The sequence below is a fragment of the Hypanus sabinus genome, chromosome 22, assembly GCF_030144855.1.
Source record: "Hypanus sabinus isolate sHypSab1 chromosome 22, sHypSab1.hap1, whole genome shotgun sequence".
In the NCBI taxonomy this organism is placed as follows: domain Eukaryota; kingdom Metazoa; phylum Chordata; class Chondrichthyes; order Myliobatiformes; family Dasyatidae; genus Hypanus; species Hypanus sabinus.
In genome coordinates, this window is record NC_082727.1 from 18301284 (window position 1) to 18327763 (window position 26480).

At 47.6% G+C, this 26480-nt stretch overlaps 1 protein-coding gene across 5 annotated transcripts in view; it reads right to left on the minus strand.

The window, feature by feature from the left end:
- Positions 1-26480, minus strand: part of LOC132379386 (lysyl oxidase homolog 4-like) — a 126272-nt gene that overhangs the window by 82694 nt on the left and 17098 nt on the right. For all 5 annotated transcript variants that reach the window (XM_059947168.1, XM_059947170.1, XM_059947171.1 and 2 more), the window contains 3 exons: positions 24154-24474; positions 22535-22713; positions 6401-6609 (listed from right to left, as the gene is read on the minus strand). In XM_059947168.1, coding sequence (XP_059803151.1) covers positions 6401-6609; positions 22535-22713; positions 24154-24474 — 709 coding nt within the window. The remainder of the gene's footprint in view (positions 1-6400; positions 6610-22534; positions 22714-24153; positions 24475-26480) is intronic.

A 26480-nucleotide genomic window follows, 5' to 3' on the forward strand; every position in this document is an offset into this window, starting at 1 on the left:
CCTTCCCTCCCACATAGCTGTGTCTATCTAAGAGTTTCACAAATATCCCTAATGTATCTGCCTCTACCACCACCCGTTGTGGCTCCACACACCCACAACGTCTCTGTGTAAAAACCTACCTCTGACATCCCCCCGTACTATTGTCTAAGTATCGCCCGGAGTATTGTGTTCAGTTTTGGTCTCCAAATTTGAGGAAGGACATTCTCACTATTGAGGGAGTGCAGCACAGGTTCATGAGGTTAATTCCCAGGATGGCGGGACTGTCATATGTTGAAAGATTGCAGTAACTGGGCTTGTATACACTGGAATTTAGAAAGATGAGAGGGGATCTGATTGAAACATATAAGATTATTAAGGGATTGGACACGCTAGAGGCAGGAAGCATGTTCCCGATGTTGGAGGAATCCAGAACCAGAGGCTACAGTTTAAGAATAAGGGGTAGGCCATTTAGAACAGAGTTGAGGAAAAACTTTTTCACCCAAAGAGTTGTGGATTTATGGAATGTTCTACCTCAGAAGGCAGTTGAGGACGGTTCTCTGGATGCTTTCAAGAAAGAGTTAGATAGAGTTGTTAAAGATAGCGGAGTCAAGGGATATGGGGAGAAGGCAGGAACAGGGTACTGATTGTGGATGATCAGCCACGATCACATTGAATGACGGTTCTGGCTCAAAGGGCCAAATGGCCTACTCCTGCACGTATCATCTATTGTCTATCACCTTAAAGTTATATCCCTCAAAAACATTGCTGTCCACTCTATCGATGCCTCTTGTCATCATGTACACCTCTATCCAGTCACCTTCCATCCCCTTCATCCCAAAGAGATGTAAGCACTGTCTAGATGGTCACAGTCTCCAGATACCAGACACAGAGTACCAAGGGACACACAGGGCAATAGGAGCGAGACCAGGCCAGTGGGATCCCTCAAGCCTACCCCACCTACGACCTCGAGTTCTAGTCAGACAAGCTCAGTGGGGAAAAAAAGCCTGCTTGTATTAACTCTGTCTACAACTTGAGAATAACTCAATAAAATACTTCCTCATTCCCTTACACTCCAGGGAATAAAGTCCTAAGCTACTCAACCTTTCCCCATCGTTCCTCAAATCCCGGCAGCATTCCTTGTAAAATGTCTCTGTATGCACACAGCTGGGTTTAATCGGAATGTTTACTTGAAGAGCTAACATAGCACGAAGGGCTGAATATCCTGCATCAGTCTAAGTAAAACAAACATCCAGCGCCTGTTTACTAATAGACGGCAGAGTGGTCTGGACTGCAGCAGCAGCCAGTGACATCATGCCTTTGAAAGGCTATACCTCAGGGGCATGGAAACATTGCACATCTGTAGACTTGATCAAAGCACCGGATATGTTAGAAGGAGCAGAGTGTTCTGCCCGGGTTGACATTGCATTCCCTTTTCCCATTTCCTCATTGAGTGCATTGGTCACGGTCTGGTGTTCTGGGACAGGAGCCAAGCTTGCAGTCCGGGGCATGAAAACCTTCCCTTTCCTAATGCCAGCATATCCCTGGAACTTGCTGGGAACAGAATGTTTCTCCCATCTCTACAAATCAGAGCATCCAACATTGGGAAAAGATTCCATGCATTCTCAAGTTACAACGTGAATAAATCAGCCCAATGTTTCTTGGTGCTGAAATACTGCAGGCTCGCCTTTGGGTGCAGGAATAGTTCTTCCAGTTGCACAACTAAAATGCTGGAAGAACTTAGCAGGTCAGGCAGCATTTATAGGGAGGGATAAACAGTCAACGTTTCAGGCCGAGACCTTTCATTGGGACTGGAAAGGAAGGAGGGGGAAAGCCAGAATTAGTGGTGGGGGAAGGTGAACGATTACAGGCTGGCAGGTGATAGGTGAGACCAGGTGAGGAGGGAGGTGTGTTGGTGTGGGGGAGTGGGGATGAAGTGAGAAGCCGGGAGGCGATAGGTGGATGAGGTAAAGGCTGAAGAAGAAATCGGATAGGAGAGGAGATTGGACCATGGGGGAGGGCCACCAAAGGGAGCTGGTGGGCAGGGGAGGAGAAGAAAAGAGAGGGGGTAACACAGGAGCATCAATGGTGTATGGACAAAGGGGGAGGGGCGATAAATTACCAAAAGTTCAGGTGCAGGGGGCATCAGAGACCAGCAGAGCCTACATTGTTCTAAACTGCAAGAAATACAGATCTAGGGTTGAACACACCCCGTCACTTTCACCTCATCCTGAACACAGTGAGGAAATACATAAATTATGCATATGAGGACATTATCGCCAGGATAAGACAAACTGTGGTCATATCGCAGGCAGTCGCTCAAACCTCTACCCTCAAATGCATGAGCAAATTGATAGACTAGAATACAGGAGCATCAGTGTGTGTCGTGGGAGCCCAGTGGGAGATGCCCCACTGCGGCTGGAGACGTTTGATGACAGGAGTCTTGCCAAGTTATCCACAACCAGAGGAGATGCTCTGCTTTCTCAAACATCTAAGAAGAGGATGCTGCCATTCAGCCCCTCTTAGCACAGAAAAAGGCCACTTGGCCCACTGAGGCCATGCTAACCCTCAGCAGTCCCATTGTTTCTTTTCTTATTTCTATGCCAGTTATTTCTCTCTCTCTCTCATCCTATCACCCACCCTGTTGGTAACCATGCTTGGAGCCCACGGAGCCTGCTCCCTGGGATCTCCTGGAAACCCAGCTCTTTGGCAAGCTTTCTGGCCACCTCATCTGCTTCATAGAGGAAGCAGGCCCTTCAGCCCACCTAGCCCATGCTGTCCATTAACCGCCCATTTTCACAAAGCTAACCCTATCTCCCCACATCCCAGATTCTACCCCTCATCCACACACTGGGTACCGCTTACCGCAGCCAACTAACTCACCAACCCACATGTCTTTGGACTGTAAGAGGAGACTGGAGCATCCAGGGAGAAACCACACAGTGAGCGTGCAAACTCCACACAGACAGCAGCCTGGATCTCCACAAAGATGAAGGATCAGTTGATTTGTTTCCAAAGGTCCAATGGAATAGATCTGGTAGGTGGTGTTAGTTGCAATGACAGAGCCCAAACTGTACACAGCAAGATTCCACACACAGTAAGGACTGTATTGTGGGCACTGGTGAGATTCACCTGTTCTCATTCACAGTTCCCTTGTAGAATCCCTTACACAGTCCCAGGTTATACTATTCATTCATAAAGTGGCACCATAGGAAGCATCCTAACTGAGAATGAGTGTACCCAATAATCCGCTGGGTCATTCAGAAGACAGGAATTGTCCGTGTTTCAAACCAAAGTCCCGCTGTGTTCCTCAGGCAGATTGTGCGATACTCCGTGCCCCAGCACCTTGTGTGTCCAGACCAGAGGTGGTGGGGAAACTGCGGCACAGTAGCTTAAAAGTTAGTGCAAGCACTTTACAGCACCGGCGATCACTGTTCAGAGTTCAATTCCCGCCACTGTCAGTAAGGAGTTTGTACATTCTTCTTGCGACTGTGTGGATTCTCTCTAGCTGCCCGGCTTCCTCGCACTTTCCAGACATACAAATCGGGCTGGAAAGTTGCGAGCACGCTGGTGCTGGTGACGCATTCTGGCTGCCCCTCAGACTGTGTAGATGAAATGAGGCATTTCACTCTATGTTTTGACGTTTTCATGACAAATAAAGCCCATTTCTTAAGCTAAGTGCCCAAGTTTCTACCTCATTCTTCTGCATTCAAAATTCAAAGTAAAATTTATTATCAGAGTACATCACTGCACAAAAACCTGAAATTCTTTTTCCTGTGGGCATTCTCAGCAAATCTATAGAACAGTAACTGTAAACAGAATTAATGAAAGAGCAAGATCATAGAAGACAACAAACTGTGCAAATGGAAATATAAATAAATAGCAATAAATAATGGGAGCATGAAATAACAAGATATGGAGGCCTTAAAGTGAAATTACTGGCTGTGGGAACAGCTCAATAAACGAATGTAGTTATCCTCGACATTATTTCTAGTCGAGAGTGAGACACTCACCTCAGAACATTTTAAACAGTTTCTAAAAGTGGCTCATTAGCAGAGAGTGGAGGTCGGGAGGGTGCTGTTGGGGGGGGCGGGGGGGGGGGAGTGTCCATCACTGTTGTCTCACACACAGGAATATAAACACGTCCAGAAATGCTAAAATGTGCCTGAGCCGCACTGGTGGGAACAGAACCATCCTTGTGTTTAATTAAAGATTTCTCAGAGGTTGCCAAGAGGCTGGATGAGTCTGCAGCAACACATTCTCGGAATTGCATTCCAGAAGGAATTGGCTGTTGAGAACATAAGGAGACACTGTTTAGCAAATAGAGGAGAGGGGAAAAAAATATCTGTGCAATGACTCAAGGCCTGAAACGTGTTGGTCATCATGTAAGGATATGCTTGGTGTGTGCATGAACTGTCAGGCAGGAGTTGTTACAGATGTCAGACCTGAACAAAGAGAAGAGTCATGAAGCTCTGGAGTATTTATACAACAGGCGAGAGCTCAGTCCTTGCTTAAACAACCAGGGATCAGGGCACGGGTTAATACCCCTGACCTCTGCCAAGGGGGGTGGGGGGGTTGGATGCGACTGGTGGTGGATTGGGGTAGGCAGTGTCTCTGAGTTTCTTCAGGTCCCGGCTCCGACGGGTGATTCATTCTTTAACGGGAATCCCTTTGCAATGTGTCTTGTGTGGAGACAAGTTTCCTCGACCTTCTCTCAGTCGGGGGAAGAGTGTACATCAGTCTGTGATTCAGAACATCCAACAGAGACCAGACGGTACAGGCAGTGTGAATTTAGAGCTATAAAGCACATGATCAGGCCTACTGAACTAGTTAAAATAGTAATTTAACACCTAATTAAACTATTCCCTTCTGCCTACACAACATCCATATCCCACCATTCTCTGGAAATGTATGTAAGAGCCTCTTGAATGCTTCTGTTACATTAGCCTCCACCAGCAGCCCGAGCAGCAGTTTCGAGGCACCCACAACTCTCTGTATAAAAAAATCTCCTTTACACTTGCTCCCTCTCACCAGAAATGCTCATGTTCTATTATTAGACATTTCAGCCCTGGGGTCAACGATCCTGGCTGTTTTTCACAATGCTAACAGCTTCTGTCAGGTGCCCCCTACATTCGCAGACAATGGGAAAATTGGGTAGTGTCTGTAACAGAGCGCACGGCTGTCCACCTTGTGAGCAGGAGGATGAAGCTGGGCCCACTAGGCCCCTCCAACCTGTCCTGCTTTTGGATAAGTTTATGGCCAGCTCCGATGTCCCAACTCCACTTTCCTGCCCATTCCCCATCGTTCTCTACTTCCCTGTGAGTTAAGGCTGCGAATACTTTTAATGACTAAGACCGTAAGACACAGGAGTAGAATTAGGCCATTCAGCCCAGCAAGCCTGCTCTGCCATTCCATCATGGCTGACTTATTATCCCCATTCACCTGTAACCTTTGATGCCCTTACTAATCAAGAAGTTATCAACCTATCTTTAAATATATCCAATGACTTGGCCTTCACATCTGATTGTGGCAATGAATTCCACAGATTCACCACTCTCTAGCTAAAGAAATGTTTTCCTCATCTCTGCCCTAAATGGACAAACCTCTATTCCGAGGCTGTGTCCTCCGGGTCTAGACTCTCTCACTATAGCAAACATCCTCTCCACATCCACTCTGTCTAGGCCTTTCAATACTCAATGAGATCTACCCACCCCCATTCTTCTAAACTCCAGCGAGAACAGGCTTGGAATCATCAGACTCTCCTCATATTTTAACCCTTTCATACGCAGAATCACTCTTGCAAACCTCTCCGGTGCTAGCTCATCTTTTCTTCGATAAGAGGACCAAAACTGTTCACAATACTCCAAATGTGGTCTGACTCATGCCTTATACAGCCTCCGACTTACATCCACCCTCTCGAAGTGAACACAAACACTCAATTTGCCTTCCTCACCACAAATTAACTTTCAGCAACAGTCAACATTTCGGACCGACGCCCTTCATCAGGACCGGAAAGGAAAGGTAAGAAACCCAAGTAAGGCGGGTGTGAGGAATGAATTAATTAGCCTTTGATTGTTTTTAATATGAAGGGTCTCGGCCTGAAATGTCGACTGTTTAGACCCCTCCACAAATGCTGCCTGACCTGGTGAGTATTTATTGATTCATTCACACGCGGTGCCCTGCCCAGCAACCCACCGATTTAACTCCAGCCTAATCACAGGACAGGTTATATTGGTTAATTAATCAGCAGTTGGACTGTTGGAGGAAACCATCCAAACTCCATCCAGGCAGTGCTGGGAATGAACTCTGAACTCGGGAACGCCCAAGCTGCAATAATGCCACACTAACCACTGCGTGAGTCCCTCTGGCATTCTGCGTTTATGTTGCTCTGGAGTTCCAGTGTCTGCAGACAGTCGGTGCCTACCTGTAGAGCCTCATGTTGACGGGGATGACTCCAGGGAATCCCAGCATCCCGCACACGACCCTGCTGTTGTTGAAATTCCAGTCCAGGTCGCACACCTGCTTCCATTTCCCTTGGTATTTCACCTCGATCACCCCCTCCGTCACCGGGTTGCGCCTCCTGGCGGAAGCCAGAGCTGGCCGCAGACGGACCTTGTCCACCTTGTTGAGTTGCTAGAGGGAAGCAGAGTGGGAGTGGAATCAATGGTTAGAAAGGACGGACGGCTTCGAGCTCGTGGGTGTCACTGCCTCGGAAGATCTACCCTGCGCCATTACGGAGAAGGCCAGCAGCTTTACCTCATGAGGAGTTTGAGGAAATTCGGTTACGTCAGCAAACAGTCTAGCAAGTTTCTACAGAGGTACGGTGGAGAGGGTTCTGACTGGTTCCATCACCGTCTGGTACGGAGGGATCACACTTACACAGGTTTGTAGATTCATCATTGGGATGAGTCTCCCCGTCACTGAGCACTGTCTTTAAAAGGTGATGCCTCAACAAGGGGGCATCCTTCCCGAAGGACACCCACCACCCTCTTAGAGTCACAGTCACAGAATAACAGAGCGTCACGCCACAGAAACAAGACCTTCAGCCCATCTGGTGCATGCAAAACGATTATTCTGCCCAGATCTATCCACCCAGATCACAGCCCCCCATACCTGTCCCATCCATGTACTTATCCAAATTTCATATTGCTAGAGAGGAGGCAGACACCCACACAATATTTTAGAACAGATTCCTGCCCTCCACCATCGGATGTCCAAATGGTCCACGAACACTACCTCACTATTTTTGCTCTCGTTTTGCTCTACTTATTTAATTCAATATTTAATATAAATTTCTTATTGTAATGTATAGTATATTGTATGTATGGCACTGTACTGCTGCCACAAAGCAACACATGTCACAACGTGTGATATTAAACCTGATGTTGATCCTGTTTCTGAGACCAGCCCTGGCTCTCCAAGATGCAGGCACACCGCCGTTGCTGCTGGGCACCACAGCAGAAGGCCATTCATCCGCTCGAGTCTGTCTGCCACTCACACAGATTGGGCGGCCTTTACCCGTGAGGAGGGGTTGGGCAGACTTGTGCTGTTTTCCCTGGGCCATCAGAGGTTGAGTGAACACTTGATAGACGCTTATAAGACCATAAGACATAGGAGCAAAATTCAGCCTTTCGGCTCATTGAGTTCCCTCCACCATTTGATCATGGTTGATTTCTTTTCCGCTCAACGCCAGTCTCCAGCCTTCTCCTGTACTCTTTGGCAAGAGTACAGGAGAAGAACCAATCAACTTCTGTTTTAAATATACCCAATGAACTGGCCTCCACAGGAATCAGTGGCAATGAATTCCACAGATTCACCACCCTCTGGCTAAAGAGGTGAGAGAGATGCCGGTAGGGGTGACAGCTAGAGCCCCTTTCCCAGTGCGGAAATGTCAAATACTAGAGGTTGTGTATTTAAAGTGCGCAGGAAAATGTTAAAGATACTCAGGCAGAACTTTGCTTACACAGAGAGAGGGGTGGGTGCCCGGAATGGGCTGGCAGAGGTGGTGGTGGAGGCAGATTCAATGGTGGTGTTTAAGAGGCTGTTAGATAGACACATGAATGTGTAGGCAGTGTGGGAAATGGATAATATGCAGTTGGAAGGGGTTTAATTCAATATGGTTGGACTTTTGACACAGACATCCTGGGCTGATGTGCTTGTTCCTGTTCTGCTACTGTTCTATGTTCAATTTAATTGGTGGTTCCCCATACCCACCAACTCTTGTATTTACCTAACCCCTCATGTTTAATGCAGAGGATCGTATTGCATAGCAACAGGCCTTTTGGCCCGTCACCGTCATACTGCCCGCCATACACCTTCACAGATCTCATTTACCCACATCACGTCCATAGCTTTCTGTGTCCACGAGGTCTGGGTTTACCCTCCTTGGAGAGAAACGACGGAGGGTGAATTTGCTAAAGGTGTACAAAATTCTGAGGGGCATTGGCGGGGTGGCTGGTTGGGAATTTCACCAGTATAAGACCAATAGGCATCATTAGTTCAAGATGGGGAGTTGGAGGGTTGGAGGGTTCTGAGGAGGAAGTTTTTCACCTAGACGGAGGGTGAAACCAGGAATGCACTTCCTGAGGGAGTGGTGGAGGCAGAGACTCTCACACGTATAAAGAAGTATCTTGATGCACACTGGAATCATGGAGAGTACATCATGGAAATGGTCCTTTGGCCCATCTTGTCTATGCTGAACGTGGTACCTGCTGTACCTGCACCGACCCCATTTGCCCATATTAGGCCCATATCCCTCTCTTTTCCTGTCCAGCTGCCTGTCCAAATCCCTTCTAAGTATTGCAATTGTACAACATTTTTGACAGAGGTACAGTATACAAAATTATGAGGGGCATAGATAGGGTTTTTCCACTGAGGTTGGTTGGAACTACAACCAGAGGTCATGGATTAAGGGTGAAAGGTGAAAAGTTTAAGAGGAACATGAAGGGATCTTCTTCACTTAGAGGGTTGTGAGAGTGTGGAACGAGCTGCCAGAGCAAGTGGTGAATATGAGCTGGATTTCAACGTTCAAGCAAAGTTTGGATAGGTACACAGATAGTAGGGGTATGGAGGGCTATGTTCCCGGTGCAGGTCAATGGTTAGCATAGACTCAATAGATGTGTTTCTGCATGACATGATTCTCTGATTCTATGACTCTGAGAATTAATGATTAATCCAGTGTTACTTGCTGTCGGTGAATGGAGTTCCAAATTTCCTCCCACCCTCCATGTGTGGCAATGTTTCTCACAGCCTGTCCAAACCCAGCCCAGTAACAGCCTGACTCAACCCATCCCCAGCCAATCGAAACACAAGCAATGTGACCACAGCCAATCTTCGCTCGAAAGTCATGGATACACCCAGTCTGTCACAGGTAAAACCCTCTCCGCTATAGTGCACATCTACACCAAGTTCTCTCGCAGGAAAGCAACGTTCATCATCAAGGATGTCCACCGTCGAGGCCATGCTCTCTCCTCTCTGCTGCCATCAGGAAGGAGACATAGGAGCCTCAGGACTCACACCATCAGGCTCGGCAACAGTTATTACCCCTCAACCATCAGGCTTTTGAACAAAGGGGATTTCACTCAGTGTCACTTGCCCCAACACTGAATTGTTCATACAACCAATGGACTCATGTTCAAGAACTTTTCATCTGATGTCTATGATATTCATTGCTTACTTATTATCATTATTATTTCTTTTTGTATTTGCACAGCTTGTTGTCTTTTGCACGTTGGTTGTTTTTCTGTCCTGTTGGGGTGGTCTGTCATTGATTCTATTGCATTTCTTGTACTTACTTGTGTTTGAATGCCCAAGAAAATGAATCTCATGGTTGTACATGGTGACATATATGTACTTTGGCAGTAAATTTACTTTGCACTTAACATGGCCTCATCCAGCTTTGGCCAATCCAAACTCGATCTGGATGCTACCAATACCAGATGACCCAACCCAAATGCAGACAATCAGAAACGAGGCTCTAATTTTCAGGCAGAGTCCCCGAACAATGGGAATAGCTTCCCTGCTTCCCACACTGTCAAATACTTTTAATGTCCTCAATCAATTTTTCAATCCTTTCAAACCTCCACAGATACGAGGGGTGATTGATAAGTTCGTGGCCTAAGGTAGAAGGAGATGAGTTATTAACTTCAAACTTTCTGCAGAATCACTCAAAGAGTTGACCTGCACGTGCATGTAACGAGAGCTGTATAACTCATCTCCTTCTGCCCTAGGCCACGAACTTATCAATCACCATGCTGTGGACACTTTCTGGAGGACCAAGATCCGTATGCTCCACGACCGCTGGACCAAGTGTGTAAATGTAGGAGGGGACTATGTTGAAAAATAAATGTGCTAGGTTTTCTAAAATTGACTCCTTCTACCTTAGGCCACGAACTTATCAATCACCCCTCGTACATTGTTGGTCTTGCCTGGTTGCATCAAGGTCTGAAACAGCAATTCAAGTCAGCAGGACCATAAGACATAGGAAGCTGCAAAAAGTAGTGGTCTCAGTCCAGTTCATCATGGGTACACTCCGCCCCACCATCGGTAGTATCTACAGCAGGTGCTGCCTCAAGAAGGCAACATTATTCACCATCAAAGACCTCCAGTATCCAGACCATGCCATCTTCTCACAGCTCCCATTGGGTAGAAGGTACAGAAGCCTGAAGTCCCACTCCACCAGGTTCAGAAACACCTCCTCCCTTCAACCAATCAATTTTTGAAACAATGAGCACGTCCCTAATCACTCTGACCACTTCAACCTCTACAGTAGACCTCTTTTTGCCCTTTTGAAAGGTCTTGGCCCAAAACATCAACTGTTTACTCTTTTCCATTGATGCTACCTGGCCTGCTGAGTTCCTCCAGCACTTTGTGTGTGATGTTTTGATTTTCAGCATCTGCAGATTTTCTTGTACTTGTTCTTTCTGTTTTAATCACTGTAGAATCTAATGTAATTTATGTTCCATTTCATTTGTTTCTTGGAAATGTGTCGCTGCTGCTGTGATGCTAGTGCAAGCAAGATTTCACCTGCGCCCCTGCATTTGACAGCAAACTTGACATTGACCTTGACTCATCTCACACTTGTACTTATGAAATTCCAGCGAGCACGAGCTTGGTTGGCGCAGTCCCTTTCCACTGGGTTTGTGCTACTGTGTCCTTTCACCGTTCAACTCCCAGCACCTATTGGCAGGAAAATAGGAATCCTGATGCTACAGACCACAAGGGAAAGAGTGAAATGGCCAGTCTGGTCCAATCTGGTCCGGCACACCATGTTCCGACCTGTGGGATCTTTCTGTGCACAGACAATTGCTGTAAAAAGTATGGGTAACAAGAGATGCTATGGAAAGTTGACTGTTCTTTTTTCATACTTCCCTTTAATGTGTTCAAATACTATTAAGGTTTAACAATTAGCTTCATTTGTCACATGCGTCAACAGCCACACAGTCCGAGGATGTGCCGGGGGGCAGCCTGCAAGCTTTACCATGCTTCCTGTGTAAACACAGCATGCCCACAACTTACTAACTCTAATTTGTACATCTTTGGGATGTGGGAGGAAACCGGAGCACCCGGAGGAAACCTACATGGTCATGAAGAGAACACACAAACTCCTTACAGACAGTGGCAAGAATTGAACCCTAATTGCCGGCGTTCTAAGGAGTCGGGCTAACCGCTATGAATAAGTAATATATTACCTACTCAAAAATATACAAAGTAATAGTTGAGTTGAAAATCTGGACAGCAATTCATTCTGCAACTCTTTCTGTAGGCCATTAGACAGATGAATTGTGTTCTACCGGTGCACAACGTCACCTCTGTACAGAGTGACAAATCGCTGTGCGGCGGAGACAAAAGAGATCCTGCTGGTACCTCCCTCTTCACTATTCAGGGCCTTAAGCAGCCCTTCCAGGTGAGGCAACACTTCACCTGTGAGTCTCTCATATATTGGACAGTGCTCCCACAGTGGCCTCCTCTACGTTGGGCAGGCCCGAGACAGGTTGAGGGATCCACTTCGTCAGGCACCTTCAGTCTGACAGCTGTAAAAGGAAGGATCTCCCTTCCGGTGGCCACACATTTCAATTCAACTTCCCGTTCTCTTGCCAACATGTCTGTCGATGGGACCATCTACTGCCTCGACGATGCCAAATGCAAACTGGAGGAGCAACACCTCAAATTCTGGCCGAGTTGTCTTCAACTAATGGTAAAATACCCACCAGTGACCACTCTCCTTGTTCCCCCCCCACTTTTTTGTTTATCCCCCATTTTGGTGGCCCTCTCTCTCCTTCTCTTCCCATCACCGGCCTCTTGACCTCACTTCCCTCAGTTTATCACTTCCTTCGCTTTCTTCACTGTCCTATCAGATTCCCCCGTGTTCAGTCCTTTACCTCTTCCATCTATCATATTCCCCCCAAGCTTCTTATTTCATCCCACCCCCCCCATCCAGCTACTCACTTACCCCTCACCTGGTCTCACCGACCACCTGCCAGCTTGTATCCTCCCCCTTCCCCTCACCTTGTATCTTCCCCCTCTCCCTCACCTTTTCCAGAACCTCAATTGTTTATTCCTCTCCACCGATCGGCTGAGTTCCTCCAGCATTTTATGTGTGTTTCAGCAAGACAAACCGCTTCCCTCAAAGTCAGGGAGTCCAAAACTGTAAGTGGTTTTGAAAAAGTATTAGGAGGCATCAGGAAAGAATCAAAGGCCCTGCTGATCCTGCCGGCAACTGCATCAAGGCAACTATTGTATAGCAACTATAAACACCAAAGAACACACGTTTCCAGCATCTGCAGATTTTCTCTTGTTTCTAAATTCCAAAGAGTTAGTTACCATCAACTGTTAATTTAGATTATAGAGCAGGGACTTCAAAGGTTATGTCAGCATTGTGATCAAACTGTCAGAAGAAATTGTCAAGGAGACAACCAAATGGAGTGACAAGAACATCAGCATCCGCTCACTGACAGCCGCATGGTTGTTCCTGATTTCCTCGAGTTTCTCGCAGGGTGGCACCGCACAGCTTTCTCTGCAACCTTTTCAAATACAACACACCCCTTCTTTTCTCTTATGTACTGGCAGTTTGAACCAAGGGCTTCTTTGATAATTTATTTTTGAGGGTGCTTGCTCTGTCTGACAACCTCTCGGAGATCTATCGCTGACAGGTTGGAGGAGGGAGCGAGGAGGGAAGACAAGACAAGGGTGGTGAGATAGTGTAGTGGTTAGCATAACGTTTTACAATGCCAGCGATTGCTGTTCCATTCCCGCCACCGTCTGCGAGGAGTTTATACGTTCTCCCCGTGACTGCATGGGCTTCCTCCATTTCCTCCCACACTCCAAAACTTAGGGTTAGCAAATTTGGGCATGTGACGTTGGCAGTGGATGTACAGCAACTCTTACAGGCTGCTCCTAGCTCGCGCTCAGAGTGTGTTGCCCGTTAACCCAAACGATGCGTTTTGCTGTACGCTTCGATGTACAGTATGTGTAACGATTAAAGCTAATCTTTCTCTTTAAGTACGGGATGCCCATACAATGTGGTTCACAGGAGGGAGCCGGGGGGGGGGGGCAGGGGGTGGATAGTGGAGGGGTGGTGTTGCTCCTCTGGGAACAGGTGAACACAAAGTCCCACAACTTGCTGCAGTTCTGCCTCTCGTTAAACCCCAGTTGAGGATACCCGTATCCAGCTGCGTAAAGCTCCCCTGCCAAGGCAGCTTCCAAGAGGGTGGCCGTCAACGTTCAGAGATATGAAGTCATTCCAGAGGTGAGAAGGAACTCGAGGACACAAGAGACCGTGGAGGATGAAATCTGAAGCAATGCGCAAGGTACTGGAGGAACTCTGTATAAAGAAGGGTCTCGGCCCAAATGTCGGTTTATTGTTGTCGCACTTTATCTGATAGAGTGAAAGGCTTTTGTCTGGGTGCCACCCAGACAGATCGTTCTATACATAAGTACATTTAATTAGTAGAAAGGAAAACAAGCCAGAATGCAAATGTAAGGGGCCGAATGGTGTTCTTGTGCACTATACTGTACCCTATGGGTTGTCGCGGTAGCATAGCAGTTGCCATGAAACTATTACAACTCAGAGTTCAATTCTGGCATCCCCTGTAAGGAATTTATATGTACACCCCATGAACGTGTTGGTTTCCTCCTGCATTCCGAAGGTGTACTGGTTATTTATTTACTGATAACAGGCCCTACCACCCTTCGAACCACGCTGCCCAGCGATCCCCCAATTTAACCCTAGCCTAATCACGGAACAGTTTACAATGACCAAGAAACCTACCAACCGGTACATCTTTGGACTGTGGGAGGAACCACGGCACCCGCAGGAAACCCACACGGTCAGGGAGAGAACGTATAAACTCCTTGGCGGGAATTGAACCCCAATCACAGATGCTAAACATTACACTCCCATGCCGCACCCTTGTCTTGTCCTTCCTCCTCACTCCCTCCTTCTGGAGAATTAGAGGCCAGGCCAGAGCCCTGGCTGTGTTGGTTGTTGACGCAGACGATGCATTTTACTATATATTTCAAAGTACGCGTGATAAGTAAGCTTGAATCTTCAATCTTGAGGCTTAATCCTCAGCTCGTCAGCCTGGGCTGCCAACACTACTGAGGCTAGTTGGGGCTCAGTGGGCAGCTGCCTCACCCTTGACTCAGAGGGGTGGTGAGGGATCGTCCTCTAACCATAATAATCTAGTGATGTTCCAATGTGCTACAGAAGGACTGATGCTATATTAAAGAGCTGTCCTGTGGTTTCAATGTAAAACTGAGGAAACCCTTCTCTCTTAATACCTAGGAACAGAATTAGGCTATTCAATCCATCGAGTCTGCTCCACCATTCCACCATGGCTGATTTATTTTCTCTCTCTACCCCATTCTCCTACCCTCTCCCCATAACCTTTGACCCTGATAAATCAAGAACCTCTCAATCTCCACTAAATGAATATAAACAAAAACATACAACTGGTTGAAATGTTGAAGTTATATATAAGACGTTGGTGAGGCCTAATTTGGAGTATTGTGTGTGGTTTTGGTCTCCTACCTACTGGAAAGATGTAAATAAGGTTGAAAGAGGACAGAGAAAATTCACAAGGATGAGCCGAGACTGGAAGACCTGAATTATAAGGAAAGATTGCATAGGTTAGGACTTTATTCCTTAGAACATAGAAGATAGAGAGGAGATTACATACATGTATACAAAATTATGAGGGATGTAGGTAGGGTTAATGCAGGCAGGCATTTTCCACTGAGGTTGGGTGCGACTACAATCGGAGGTCATGGGTTAGGGGTGAAAGCTGAAAAGTTTAAGGGGAACATGAGGGGAAACATCTTTACTCAGAGGGTCATGAGAGTGTGGAATGAGCTGCCAGCACAAGTGGACCATGCAAACTCAATTTCAACATTGAAGAGAAGTTTGGATAGGTATGTGGATGGTCGGGGTATGGAGGGCTATGGTCCCAGTACAGACCAATGGGAGTAGGCAGGTTAAATAGTTCAGCGTGGAATGGATGGGCTGAAGGGCCTGTTTCTGTGCTGTACTTCTCTATGACTCCAGGGTCTTTGGAAAAGGAAGGGAAATAAAGGGTAACACGGTGTGTCACTGGTGGAGCCCCTGAATCACAGCTCCAGAAGTCCAGGCTCGCTCCCGACTTCCAGCGCTGTCTGTGTGGAGTTTGCACACTCTCACTGTGACCGCTCGGTACTCTGGTTCCCATCCACATCCCGTGGATTGGTGGCTTAACTGGTAAATCACCCCTAGTGTATGGATGAGTTGCACAATCTGGGAGAAGTAGGGAGCAGAGAACTGAGTGACGGGAATGGGACTGATGGGTTAGCTGGCATTAAACAATCGAACCAGAACCTCTGACATGTTTTGTTTTGCAACAGCAGTACAGTGCAACATCTAAAATATATTACACATTACAATAAAAAATAAGTATTTTAAAAGATTAAGTAAGTTTGAAAAATAGAGAGGAAATGTTCTTGGGTTCAGGGACCATTCTGAAATGTGATGGGGGAGGGGAAGAAGCTCTTCCTGAGTGTTCATCTTTGGGCTCCTGGATCTCCAACTTAATGCTAGTAATGATTAGAGGACATGCGCTGGGTGGGGCGGACATGATGATTGATGCCTGTTTTTTGAGGCATTTCTGAAGATGTCACCGATGTGGGCAAGCTAGCGCCCCTGACAGCTGAACTTGCAACCCTCTGCAACTTTTTCCAGTCCTGTGCAGATGTGACGCAAGCACTCAGAATTCTCTCCATGGTACATCTGTAGAAACTCACTCATGTTCAGCGACTCTATTAACTCGATGGGCTGAATGGGAATGAGATGGAAAATTATGATATAATGAAGCCTGGGTCAGTAGCTGTGCATCACTCAGCCTCCGCATGCCTGTCCATGAGCAGACTGGCTATGGAAACTTCCCTTAGGCTGTGTTTCCTGCACCGTAACCAGGGCTCTGCTCCATTGAATGAAAGGGTCACGTAGGCTGCCGTGCCTTTGCAAGGCTTGCTAACGTTCTATGTTTTGGAATTGTTGACCCTGACCTGTTGTCATGGAGATGGTGCCGTTCTGAGCCTTTACGCAGAACGTGCAGAGTGACTAATGCTGATACCTCTGCAGACCAGCGGACGGTGGTCAGCCAGCTGTGTCTCCCTGTCCCAAGTGCCATCCTCGGTATTCGATAGGACATCCTTAGCGCTTCATGTGGCAGGCAGGTCTAAAAGAGCTGAACGTTTAAGTGGCCTCTAGTATTTAGAGAGAGAACATTGGAGCATAGAATTGCAGTACTCATAGAGACTCAAAGCACAGAAACAGGCCTTTCGGTCCAGCTCATCCATGCTGACCAAGATGCCCGTCTGAGCCCATCACCAGGAGAGTGGAGACACAGGAGACTCTGCAGGTGTCGGAAGTCTGGAGCAACACACAAAATGCTAGAGGAGCTCAGCAGATCGAACAGCAGCTATGGACTGCTGAAGGGGCTCGGTCTGAAACACCCATTGTTCATTTCCCTCCGCGGGCGCTGCCTGGCCTGCGGGTTCCTACAGGATTTTGTGTGTTGCGCGCATTCGCCTACGTTCGGTCCCTATACCTTTAAACCTTTCCTATCCATGGACTTGTCCAAGTTGTTAAACGTGGCAGCTCACTCCACATACACACTACCCTCCACATGTCCCTCTGCTCCTCTTTAAACCTCATCTCTCAAACCATGCCCTCTGGTTTTTGATTCCCTTTTTCTTAGCCCACCCTTATTTTAGTTAGAGATACAGCGCAGAAAGGGCCCTTCTGGCTCGAAGTGCCCACACCACCTAGCAACTCACCTAATCACAGGACAATTTACAATCTTACTATCTTAAGAGCGCAGGATTTCCTCCGTTTTACATTGAAACCACAGGACAGCTCTCTGATAGAGCGTCAACCCTTCTGTAGCACACTGGAGCTAGATTACTGCTCTAGATTACTGTGTGTAGCAGGACTTGAAGCCTCACCACCCTTCTGAGCCAGGGGTGAGGCAGCTGCCCACCGAGCCCCACCTAACCTCACCGGTGTTGACAGCCCAGGCTGACGAGCTGAGGATTAAGGCTCAAGATTGAAGTTTTAAGTTTATTTATCATGGGTACATTGAAATATTCAGTGAAGTGCATCTTCTGCATTAATCAACGCGGCCAGGGCTCCCTCCGGGTCTCCAATTCTTTTAGATCCCTGAGGGTGGCCGCACGTATAGGGTAGTCAAGGAGGCTTGTTCTCTTTCACTGGTCGAGTATAAGGGTCAGGAAGTCATACTGCCAAAGTGAAAAAGCTGCACTCGAGTATTACAGGTATTCCTGGTCACCACATGACAGGATGGAGGCTTTGGAAAGAGTTCAGAAGACACTTAGCAAGATGCTGCCTGGAGTAGAGGGCATGAGATAGAAGGAGAGGCTGGACGAACTTGGGCTGTTTCTTTTTTTCTGGAATATTAGAAGCTAAGGGGAGACCTGATGAAGTTTAGAAAATTATGGGAGGCAGTGAAAGAGTAGACAGAGGGCTACAACTTTTAACAACTTGGACAGGTCCATGGATAGGAAAGGTTTAAAGTTATAGGGTCCAAAAGCAGGCGAATGCGCGCAACACACAAAATCCTGTAGGAACCCATGGGCCAGGCAGCGCCCGCGGAGGGAAATGAACAATGGGTGTTTCAGACCGAGCCCCTTCACTCTAACTCCATGTTAGAGTTTTCAAACACTGGACTACATGCAATTGAGGTGAGAGGGTAGGTATAAAGGAGATGTGTGGGGCAAGATTTTTTTTACACAGAGAGTGCTGGGTACCTAGAGCAAGTTGCCAGGGATGGTGGTGGAGGCAGGTATCAAAGTAGTGTTTAAAAGGCTGTTAGATAATATAAATACTTATATTTGCAGGGAATGGTAGGATATGGATCATGTGCAGGCCGAAGGAATTTAGTTTAGTTTAAAGGTTTGCTTTATTTGTCTTATGGACATCGAAACATGCAATGAAATCTGTCTTGTGCATCAAATCAAGGTTTGTGCAGGGCTTCCGGCGCCGATGTAGCACACCCATAACTTGCCAACCTTCACTCGAACGTCTTTAGAATGCAGGAGGAAATCGGAGCACCCGAAGGAAACCCAAAGGATCACAGGGAGAACATACAAACTCCTTACAGACAGCAGTGGGAATCGAACACTGATCTTACAACTGATGCTAACTGCTACACTAGCGTGGCGCTGTGTTCGGCACGGACATTGTGGGCCAAAGGGCCGGTTTCTGTTCTACCTCCCATGTTCCATCACACTGCTGTCTGTGGGAGCCTAATGCCACAAGATGGCTGCCAGATCTCCTAGCAACCACACATCAGGGGCGTGCTCCGTAGGCTCCAAGTATCCTGAGGTTGTGAAAGGCGCTACAGAAACACAGGACTTTCAAAGGCAAGGCTCAGATTCCTTCCTCCCGCAGTGGCGTGAGTTTGACACTGCTTACTGAGGTCTCTGAGGGTATGTGACATGCAGGAATGTGCAGACGTCAGAGTGAGCTGGGTGTTGCTGCTGTCCTTATCTGAGGGCAATATCACCGCTCAGACGTCAGTTTTTCCAGCTGCCTTGCACGCATTCCAGCCCCCTTCCCCTCGTTATCCTGAATGAATGGGGCTGCTGTTCCTCGAGTTCGGCCCCGATTAGTCACACAGTGTGGCCAAATTCCCTGCCGCTCGTTTCCATCCTCGGTCCAGGCAGGCAGGGCTGATCCCACAAGCTCACGAGGTCACTTGCTGCTCTGCGTTCCCAGATGATGACTATGAGGCCTGCCTCAACGAGCACTTGTGTTTACACAGCGACTTGACCACAAGGTGTCTGCCAGGACATTGGACATTGAAACACTTAAGGAGATGTTACATCTGGAATTGTTACTGCACAGCAAGAGTTCATCCAGTCACAGACTTGTACAGAGCAGAATCAGGACCTTCAGCCCATCATGTACCGTGCTGACCCTTTGTCATAAACACCAACCCCAGTTTCCCACATTAAGATAACTTCATTCTATGCCTTGACTATTTAAGTGTCTAAATTTGTCATCATGCTTAGCACAGACATTGTGGGCCGAAGGGCCTGTTCCTGTGCTGTACAATGTTCTACAGTAACTGGAGTCAAAGAGCACAGAAGCAGGCCCATGGCCCATCTTGTTCACACCAACCTGATCTTCTGCCAAGTCCCATTTACCTACATCCGGACAATATCCCTACAAGCCTGTCCATGTATTTATCCAAACTCCTCTTAAGTGCTAAAATTGAACCTGAATCCAGCACCTCCACACCTGCACCAGCCTCTGAATCCAATATTTCCTCTGAAAGTGATTTCCTAATTTCCCAGTGATTTCAAATCATTATCTGTTAACAAAAACTTACCTCTCGGGTCTTTTTTTTTAACCCCTTTCCTCCCACCTTAAATGTCTTCCCTCTTGTTTTTGATTTTTCGGGATCAATGGGATAAAGATTCTGACGATCTGTCATACGCTTCTTATCATTTTATTTACCCGCCATCATCACTCCAGGAAAATCAATCCAATTGGTTCCTATTCCTGACAATGTCCCAAATGAACCTCCTCAGCACTTTCTCCAGCACAACCACATCTTTCTATCTGCAGTTCATGGAGACAGACGGCTGAGGGCCTTGCACAGGTTGACTACCTGCCAATCTTCCAGGGGTATATTCGTGCCCAGGTACCCCTGGAGAAGAACCATGAACCGCCTGGGACAAATGTCAACTAGATGGGGTGGGAAATGTTTTATTTAGACCATAAGACATAGGAGCAAAGTTAACTCATTCAGCCCTTTGAGTGTGCTCCATCATTCGATTATTTCTGATATTTTTTACCTCTCAATGCCATTCTCTTGCCTTCCCCCATAACCTTTGGTGCCCTTACTAATCAAGAACCGATCAATCTTCACTTTAAATGCACCATATAACTTGGCATCCACAACCATCAGTGGCAATGAATTCTACAGATTCACCACCCTCTGGTCTAAAAGGATTCTCTTCTGAGGTTGTGCCCTCTCGTCCTGGACTCTCCCATAATTGGAAATACCCTCTCCAGGTAATCTCCGTGTGAGCTTTTCAATATTTGGGATGTTTCAGTGAGATCCCCCCCCCCCCCACCTTTCATTCTTCTGAACTCCAGTGAGTACATCAAACATTCCTCATAAGTTAACCCCTTCATTCCCAAAGTTATTTTTGTAAACCACCTCTGGAGCCTCTCCAGTGCCAACACGTTCTTTCTTATATTCAAGGCCCAAAACTACTCACAATACTCCAAATGTGGGTCTGACCAATGCCATAAGATATAGGAGCAGAATTAGGCCATTTGTTCCATCGAGTCTGTTCTGCCATTTCGTCATGGCTGATCCTATTTTCCTCTCAGCCCAAGCTCCTGCCTTCTCCTCGAATCCCTTCATGCGCTGACCAATCAAAAGTGCCTTACAAAGCCTCAGCATCACATCCTTGTTTTTACATTCCAGCCCTCTCAGAATGAAAGCTAACATTGGTACAATGTCATATGATTGATTTTGTAGTATTTATGGATAATATTGCAGAATTACTGTGTTCAGTTCTGGTCACCTCACTACAGGAAGGATGTGGATACTATAGAGAGAGGGCAGAGGAGATCTACAAGGAATTTATCTGGATTGGGGAGCATGCCTTATGAGAACAGGTTGAGTGAACTTGGCCTTTTCTCTTTGGAGCGACGGAGGATGAGAGGTGACCTGATAGAGGTCTATGAGATGATGAGAGGCATTGATCGTGTGGTTAGCCAGAGGCTTTTTTTCCAGGGGTGAACTGGCTAACACAAGGGGGCATAGTTTTAAGGTGCTTGGAAGTAGGTACAAGGGGGATGTCAGGGGTAAGTTTTTCACACAGAGAGTGGTGGGTGTGTGGAATGCACCAGTAATGATGGTGGAGGCGGATACGATAGGGTCTTTTAAGAGACTCTTAGAAAGGTACATGGAACTTTCAAAAATCGAGGGCTATGTGGTAGGGAAATCCTAGGCAGTCTCTAGAGTAGGTTACATGGTCAGCACAACATTGTGGGCTGAAGGGCCTGTAATGTGCTGTAGATTTCTATGTTTCTAATTGTAAGGGTGTAATACACATACGGAATGGAAAGACAAAAGGCTGAGTGTCTGGCAACTTTTGTGGAGTTCAACATTTGTGCCCAGGTATCCCTAGTAAAAGAAAACACAGTATCCATGGAGGCTCCAGGACCATCAGGAACCACAGGCAATAAACTGCAGCTTAGAAGAGGATGGGGACATTTTGATTTAGTTTGTGTTATTTATTACCGTCTCTGGTGTTTTCGTTGTATGTTGTCACAATATAGAAGTTGAAATAAGTGCACTTCTGTGAGAAAAGGATACATTGCACCCTAGATGAGGACAGAAATATTCTAATTTTGTTGGTGTCGGATACTGTGAAATTTACGGTGACTTGTTGTGGCATTGTAACAATTGTAATGAAATGGGCAATGCAGTAGCGTGGTGGTAGTGTAACGCTATTACAGCGCTAGCGACCCGGGATGTTCCCGCACTTGTACATTCTCCCCGCAACCGGCTGGGTTTCCTCCGGGTGCTCTGGTTTCTCCACATTCCAAAGACGTACGACGGTCACGTGAGTGTAATCGGGCAGCGCGGGCTTGCCGGGCCAGAAGCCGCTGCTACCGTGACAAATTTCTGAATAAAATGATGTTTATTAAGAAAAAGCCAGACCGTGCTATATCACATGGCATTGGTCAGGCTGGATTTGGAGACTGTGCGCAACTTTGGCCCCATATTTAAGAAAGGATGCCCTGGCATTGGAGAGGTTCCAAAGGAGGAGCTCATGAACTATCCCAGGAGGTGAAGGGTTAATGTATGAGGGACATTTGATGACTCTGGACTTGTACTCGCAGGATTTCATAAGACTGAGGGGGAATCTCATTGAAGCAGCAAGCAATCTCAACATCCATGGAACGTCGGATGAACCGGTCTCTGAGGGTGAGGGGCCGGCAAGGGAGAGGGCTGAGCTGGAGTGGTTTGTAACTTACCTGCAGGTCGGAATCCTGAAAGGCCTCCCGGTTCTCGAAGCCGGCTCGCCTCTTCTCTGTGCAGACCACCCCCACGTCCTCGGAGTGCTTGCAGTCGTGGACGCCCCAACCGTTGGATCCACAGGCAGCGACCGTTGTCTCCTCGCCTCGGCAGCTGACGTTATCAAGCCAAATGGGGCCTGTGGGCAGACGGGGAGTCAATGGGGATCAAACCATCGAGGGGGAGCACACTGAAGCTCCCCCCTACCACCTCACAGTCCCTCACACAAGAACAGTGGCGGGATAGACTGGGGAATGCCGTGGATCGGGTTCAGGGCAGTGATGGTCACCGGGGAGGACAGTGCCCTGCACGCCAGTATGTACAATGCCCTCTACACGTGAGGCCTGTAAAACAATACACGTTGTTTCACATGGTACTGTGTTATTTAGCGTACTGTTTTGCATGGAGCACTGTAACAGAAGATACAAGGACGAGTGGAGGGCTTTGTTCTTACCCCAATCCTTCGCCGGCAGCACTGAGCAAGCTGTGCTGCCGTCCCAGTCAACCCCATCAACGGTGTGACTGAGCGGGACTGAGCCCCACAGTCCAGCCCAGCTCCACCACGGCTCGGCGCGGTTGGGGTGACAGAGGCTGGAAGGTGGTAGGTGGGATCTGAACGGAGAGGGAGGTGGAGCCTGGAGCCAGTTGAGAGAGGTGGGGAGGGCACAGACCCAGTGGGAGTAGGGTGCAGGTAATGGGGGAGTGGAGGGGGTTGAAGAAGGGGAAGAAACAGGGTGATGGGGTTGGCTTGGAAAGAGGGGTGGGCAGCTGGGCTTGAAGAGGCAGATGCTGAATGGTTTTCACCGGGGGTATGTGTTGATATAAAGTCTTTTGTTCCACAAAAATGTGACAGAGCAGGCACCATACTGAGACCCCTTCAGAGGAGGAGGCCTACTCGACCTAACATGACACTAAAGATCAAAGGTCAATTCTATAGTTACAATGTACCTACAATGCTTCCTGTGAATTATATATAACTCTCACACCTCCTTCGTTGCACTCACACTCCAGACAAAGTTCATCAACAGAGTCCTTCAATCAGCTGCTGTTTTCTCAGCTCTAGGAATCCTTCGAGTAAGCTCTACTTGGCGATAACTCGTTTTGGCTGATCTACCTTCCCTCTCAACCCCAATCTCCTGCCTTCTCCCCATAGCCTATCAACTTCTGATTTTATTATACCCAATGATTTGGCCTCTCCCGCCGTCTATAGCAATGGATTCCACAGATTCGCCCTCTTCTCCGTCTAAAGGGAAGTCCTTGTACTCTCACGACTCCCCCGCTATAGCAAACATTCCCTCTCCATCCTCTCTATCTACCCCTTTCAATATTCAATTAAATTTCCCCCTTCTTCTAAATTCCAGGCCCAGAGCCATCAAACGCTGTTCAAATGTTAACTGTTTAATTCCCGAGATCATTCTCGTAAACCTCCTTTGGACCCTCTCCAATGCCAGCATATCTTTTCTTAGATAAAGGACCAGTGCTGCTCAGAACACTCCAGTTGCATTCTGGCCAATTTCTTACAAAGCCTCAGAATGAAGTCTTTATTTTAATAGTGATGATGGAGGAGGGAGGGCTTTACCTGTCCCTTGTCCGTACTTGGCACTGTGAGCCCAGTTCAGCGCTCCCTCGTAACCCAGCTGCCTGCAAACCACGGTGGCAGAGTGAATGTTGAAGTCGTCGTCACACACCGTGCCCCACTGCCCCTGGTAGAAGATCTCCAGGCGGCCCTCGTGGTGTGTGCGCTTCTCCCCCGCCAGCCGGATTTGTACCACCACCGATTCCGCTGCTTCTCCCGAGGGCGTCGCGCCACTGCAGGGGGCGGGTGGGCTGCAGAGGAGCAGTAATGCAGTCAGGAGCAGGCTCCGAGGAGTACCCTCCATCGCAGCAAGGCACTTCTGACCTGGGAGAGCAAAACAGGGAAATGACCATCAGTTGCACTGGACCGTCGACTGAAGCCACTCCAACCTACACCCAGATTGTAAACGCACAAACTTCTGCAAAAACTCAGCAAGTCAGGCAGCATCGAGGGAGCGAAATTAGCAGACCTCCTCACCATCAAGGTCATCTTTCAAGAGGTGGTGCCTCAAGAAGGTAGCATCCAACATGAAAAACCGTCACTATCTAGAACATCCCCTCTTCTCAATACTACCATCCTTGTGAAAGTACAGGAGCCTGAAGACTTCATGAAGATATTAAGAGGAATAGACAGAGTGGACAGCCAGCACCTCTTCCCCAGGGCACCACTGCTCAGTACAAGAGGACATGGCTTTAAGGTAAGGGGAGGGAAGTTCAAGGGGGATATTAGAGAAAGGTTTTTCACTCAGGGAGTGGTTGGTGTGTGGAATGCACTGCCTGAGTCAGTGGTGGAGGCAGATACACCAGTGAAATTTAAGAGACTACTAGACAGGTATATGGAAGAATTTAAGGTGGGGCGGGTTATATGGGAGGCAGGGTTTAAGGGTCAGCACAACATTGTGGGCCAAATGCCCTGTACTGTGCTGTATTGTTCTATGTTCTAAGACACACACTCGCAATTCAATAACAGTTTCTTCCCCTCTCCCACCAGATTTCTGAACGGTCTACGAACTCGTGAACACAACATTACTGTTCCTCTTTTGTACCCTACTTAGTTATTTATATTTTTATTGTAACTTACAGTAATTTGTTATTGTCATAGGAAAGAACAGCACAGAAACAGGCCTTTTGACCCATCTAGTTTGTGCTGAGCCCTTTAAACTGCCTACTCTCATCAACGTGCATCCGGTCCACATCCCTCCTTATCCCAACCATCCATGTACCCATCCAAACTTCGCTTAAGTGTAGAATCGAGCTCGCCTGCACCACTTCCACTGGCAGCTCGTTCCACACTCTCACCACCCTCCGAGTGAAGAAATTCCCCTTCGTGTTCCCCCTAAACTTTTCACCTTTCACCCTTAGAGCTGAATCTGGCCACATAGTCCCAAGTGTACAGAACGTGGACCGAGGGGGCGGAGGATGATTGAGTGATTGTGGTCTGTTGGTCAAGAAGTCAAGGATACAGTTGCAGAGAGAGGCGTTGACTCCCAGGGTCCAGAGTCTGGTGATGAGTTTGTTTGAAAGCAGAGTTGTGGAGAATAAACAATAGTCTGGCAAAGGTACCTTTACTGTGCAAATGCCCCAGAGATGAGTACAGGGCCAGGGAGATGGAACTTGACAACGATTAGGTTTATTTGTCATGTGCATCAGAACAAACAGCAAAATGCATCAATTTGCTTCAAATCAAATCGGTCTGAATTGTGTTAGGCAGCCCGCAGTGCTGTCATGCTTCTGGTAACAACACAGCATGCCCACTACTCACTAACCCCAGCCATATGTCTTTGGACTGTGGGAGGAAACCGGAGCACCAGGAGGAAACCCACATGGTCACGGGAGAATATACATACTCTTTGCAGACTGCAGCAGGAATTGAACCCCGATCTTACAGCTGGAGCTGTAAGGAGTCACAGGTCTGCCACCAGGCTCCCACAGTTGGCACCCAAGGGACTCCATAAAATGAGGAACAAGGATTCAAGATCATTTCCAATACCCGCGTGTAAAGGAGAACGAACTAATTTTAGTCCTGGGTCCAATGCAGCCCAGAAGAAAGCACAGTAAGGTTAGAGAGGCCATCTATTGGTCCAAGTTGACCATGGACGGTGTTTCCAAGCTGTCTATGTTCACATGCGAGCCAGGGCAGTACGAAATGGAGAGCAGGTTGTTACCCATGCAGCAGGCTCCCCCTCCCCACGGGGCTGAGGAATACTAAAGAATGGCCAAGACCGATACAGCCTGACACCAGCAGAATCACAGGCGTTACCAGTCAGACTGACTTAGGGGCTTCACCTTTGGATTTTTCCTCGGGGTTTATGCCTGAAGCCTTCCCCGTGA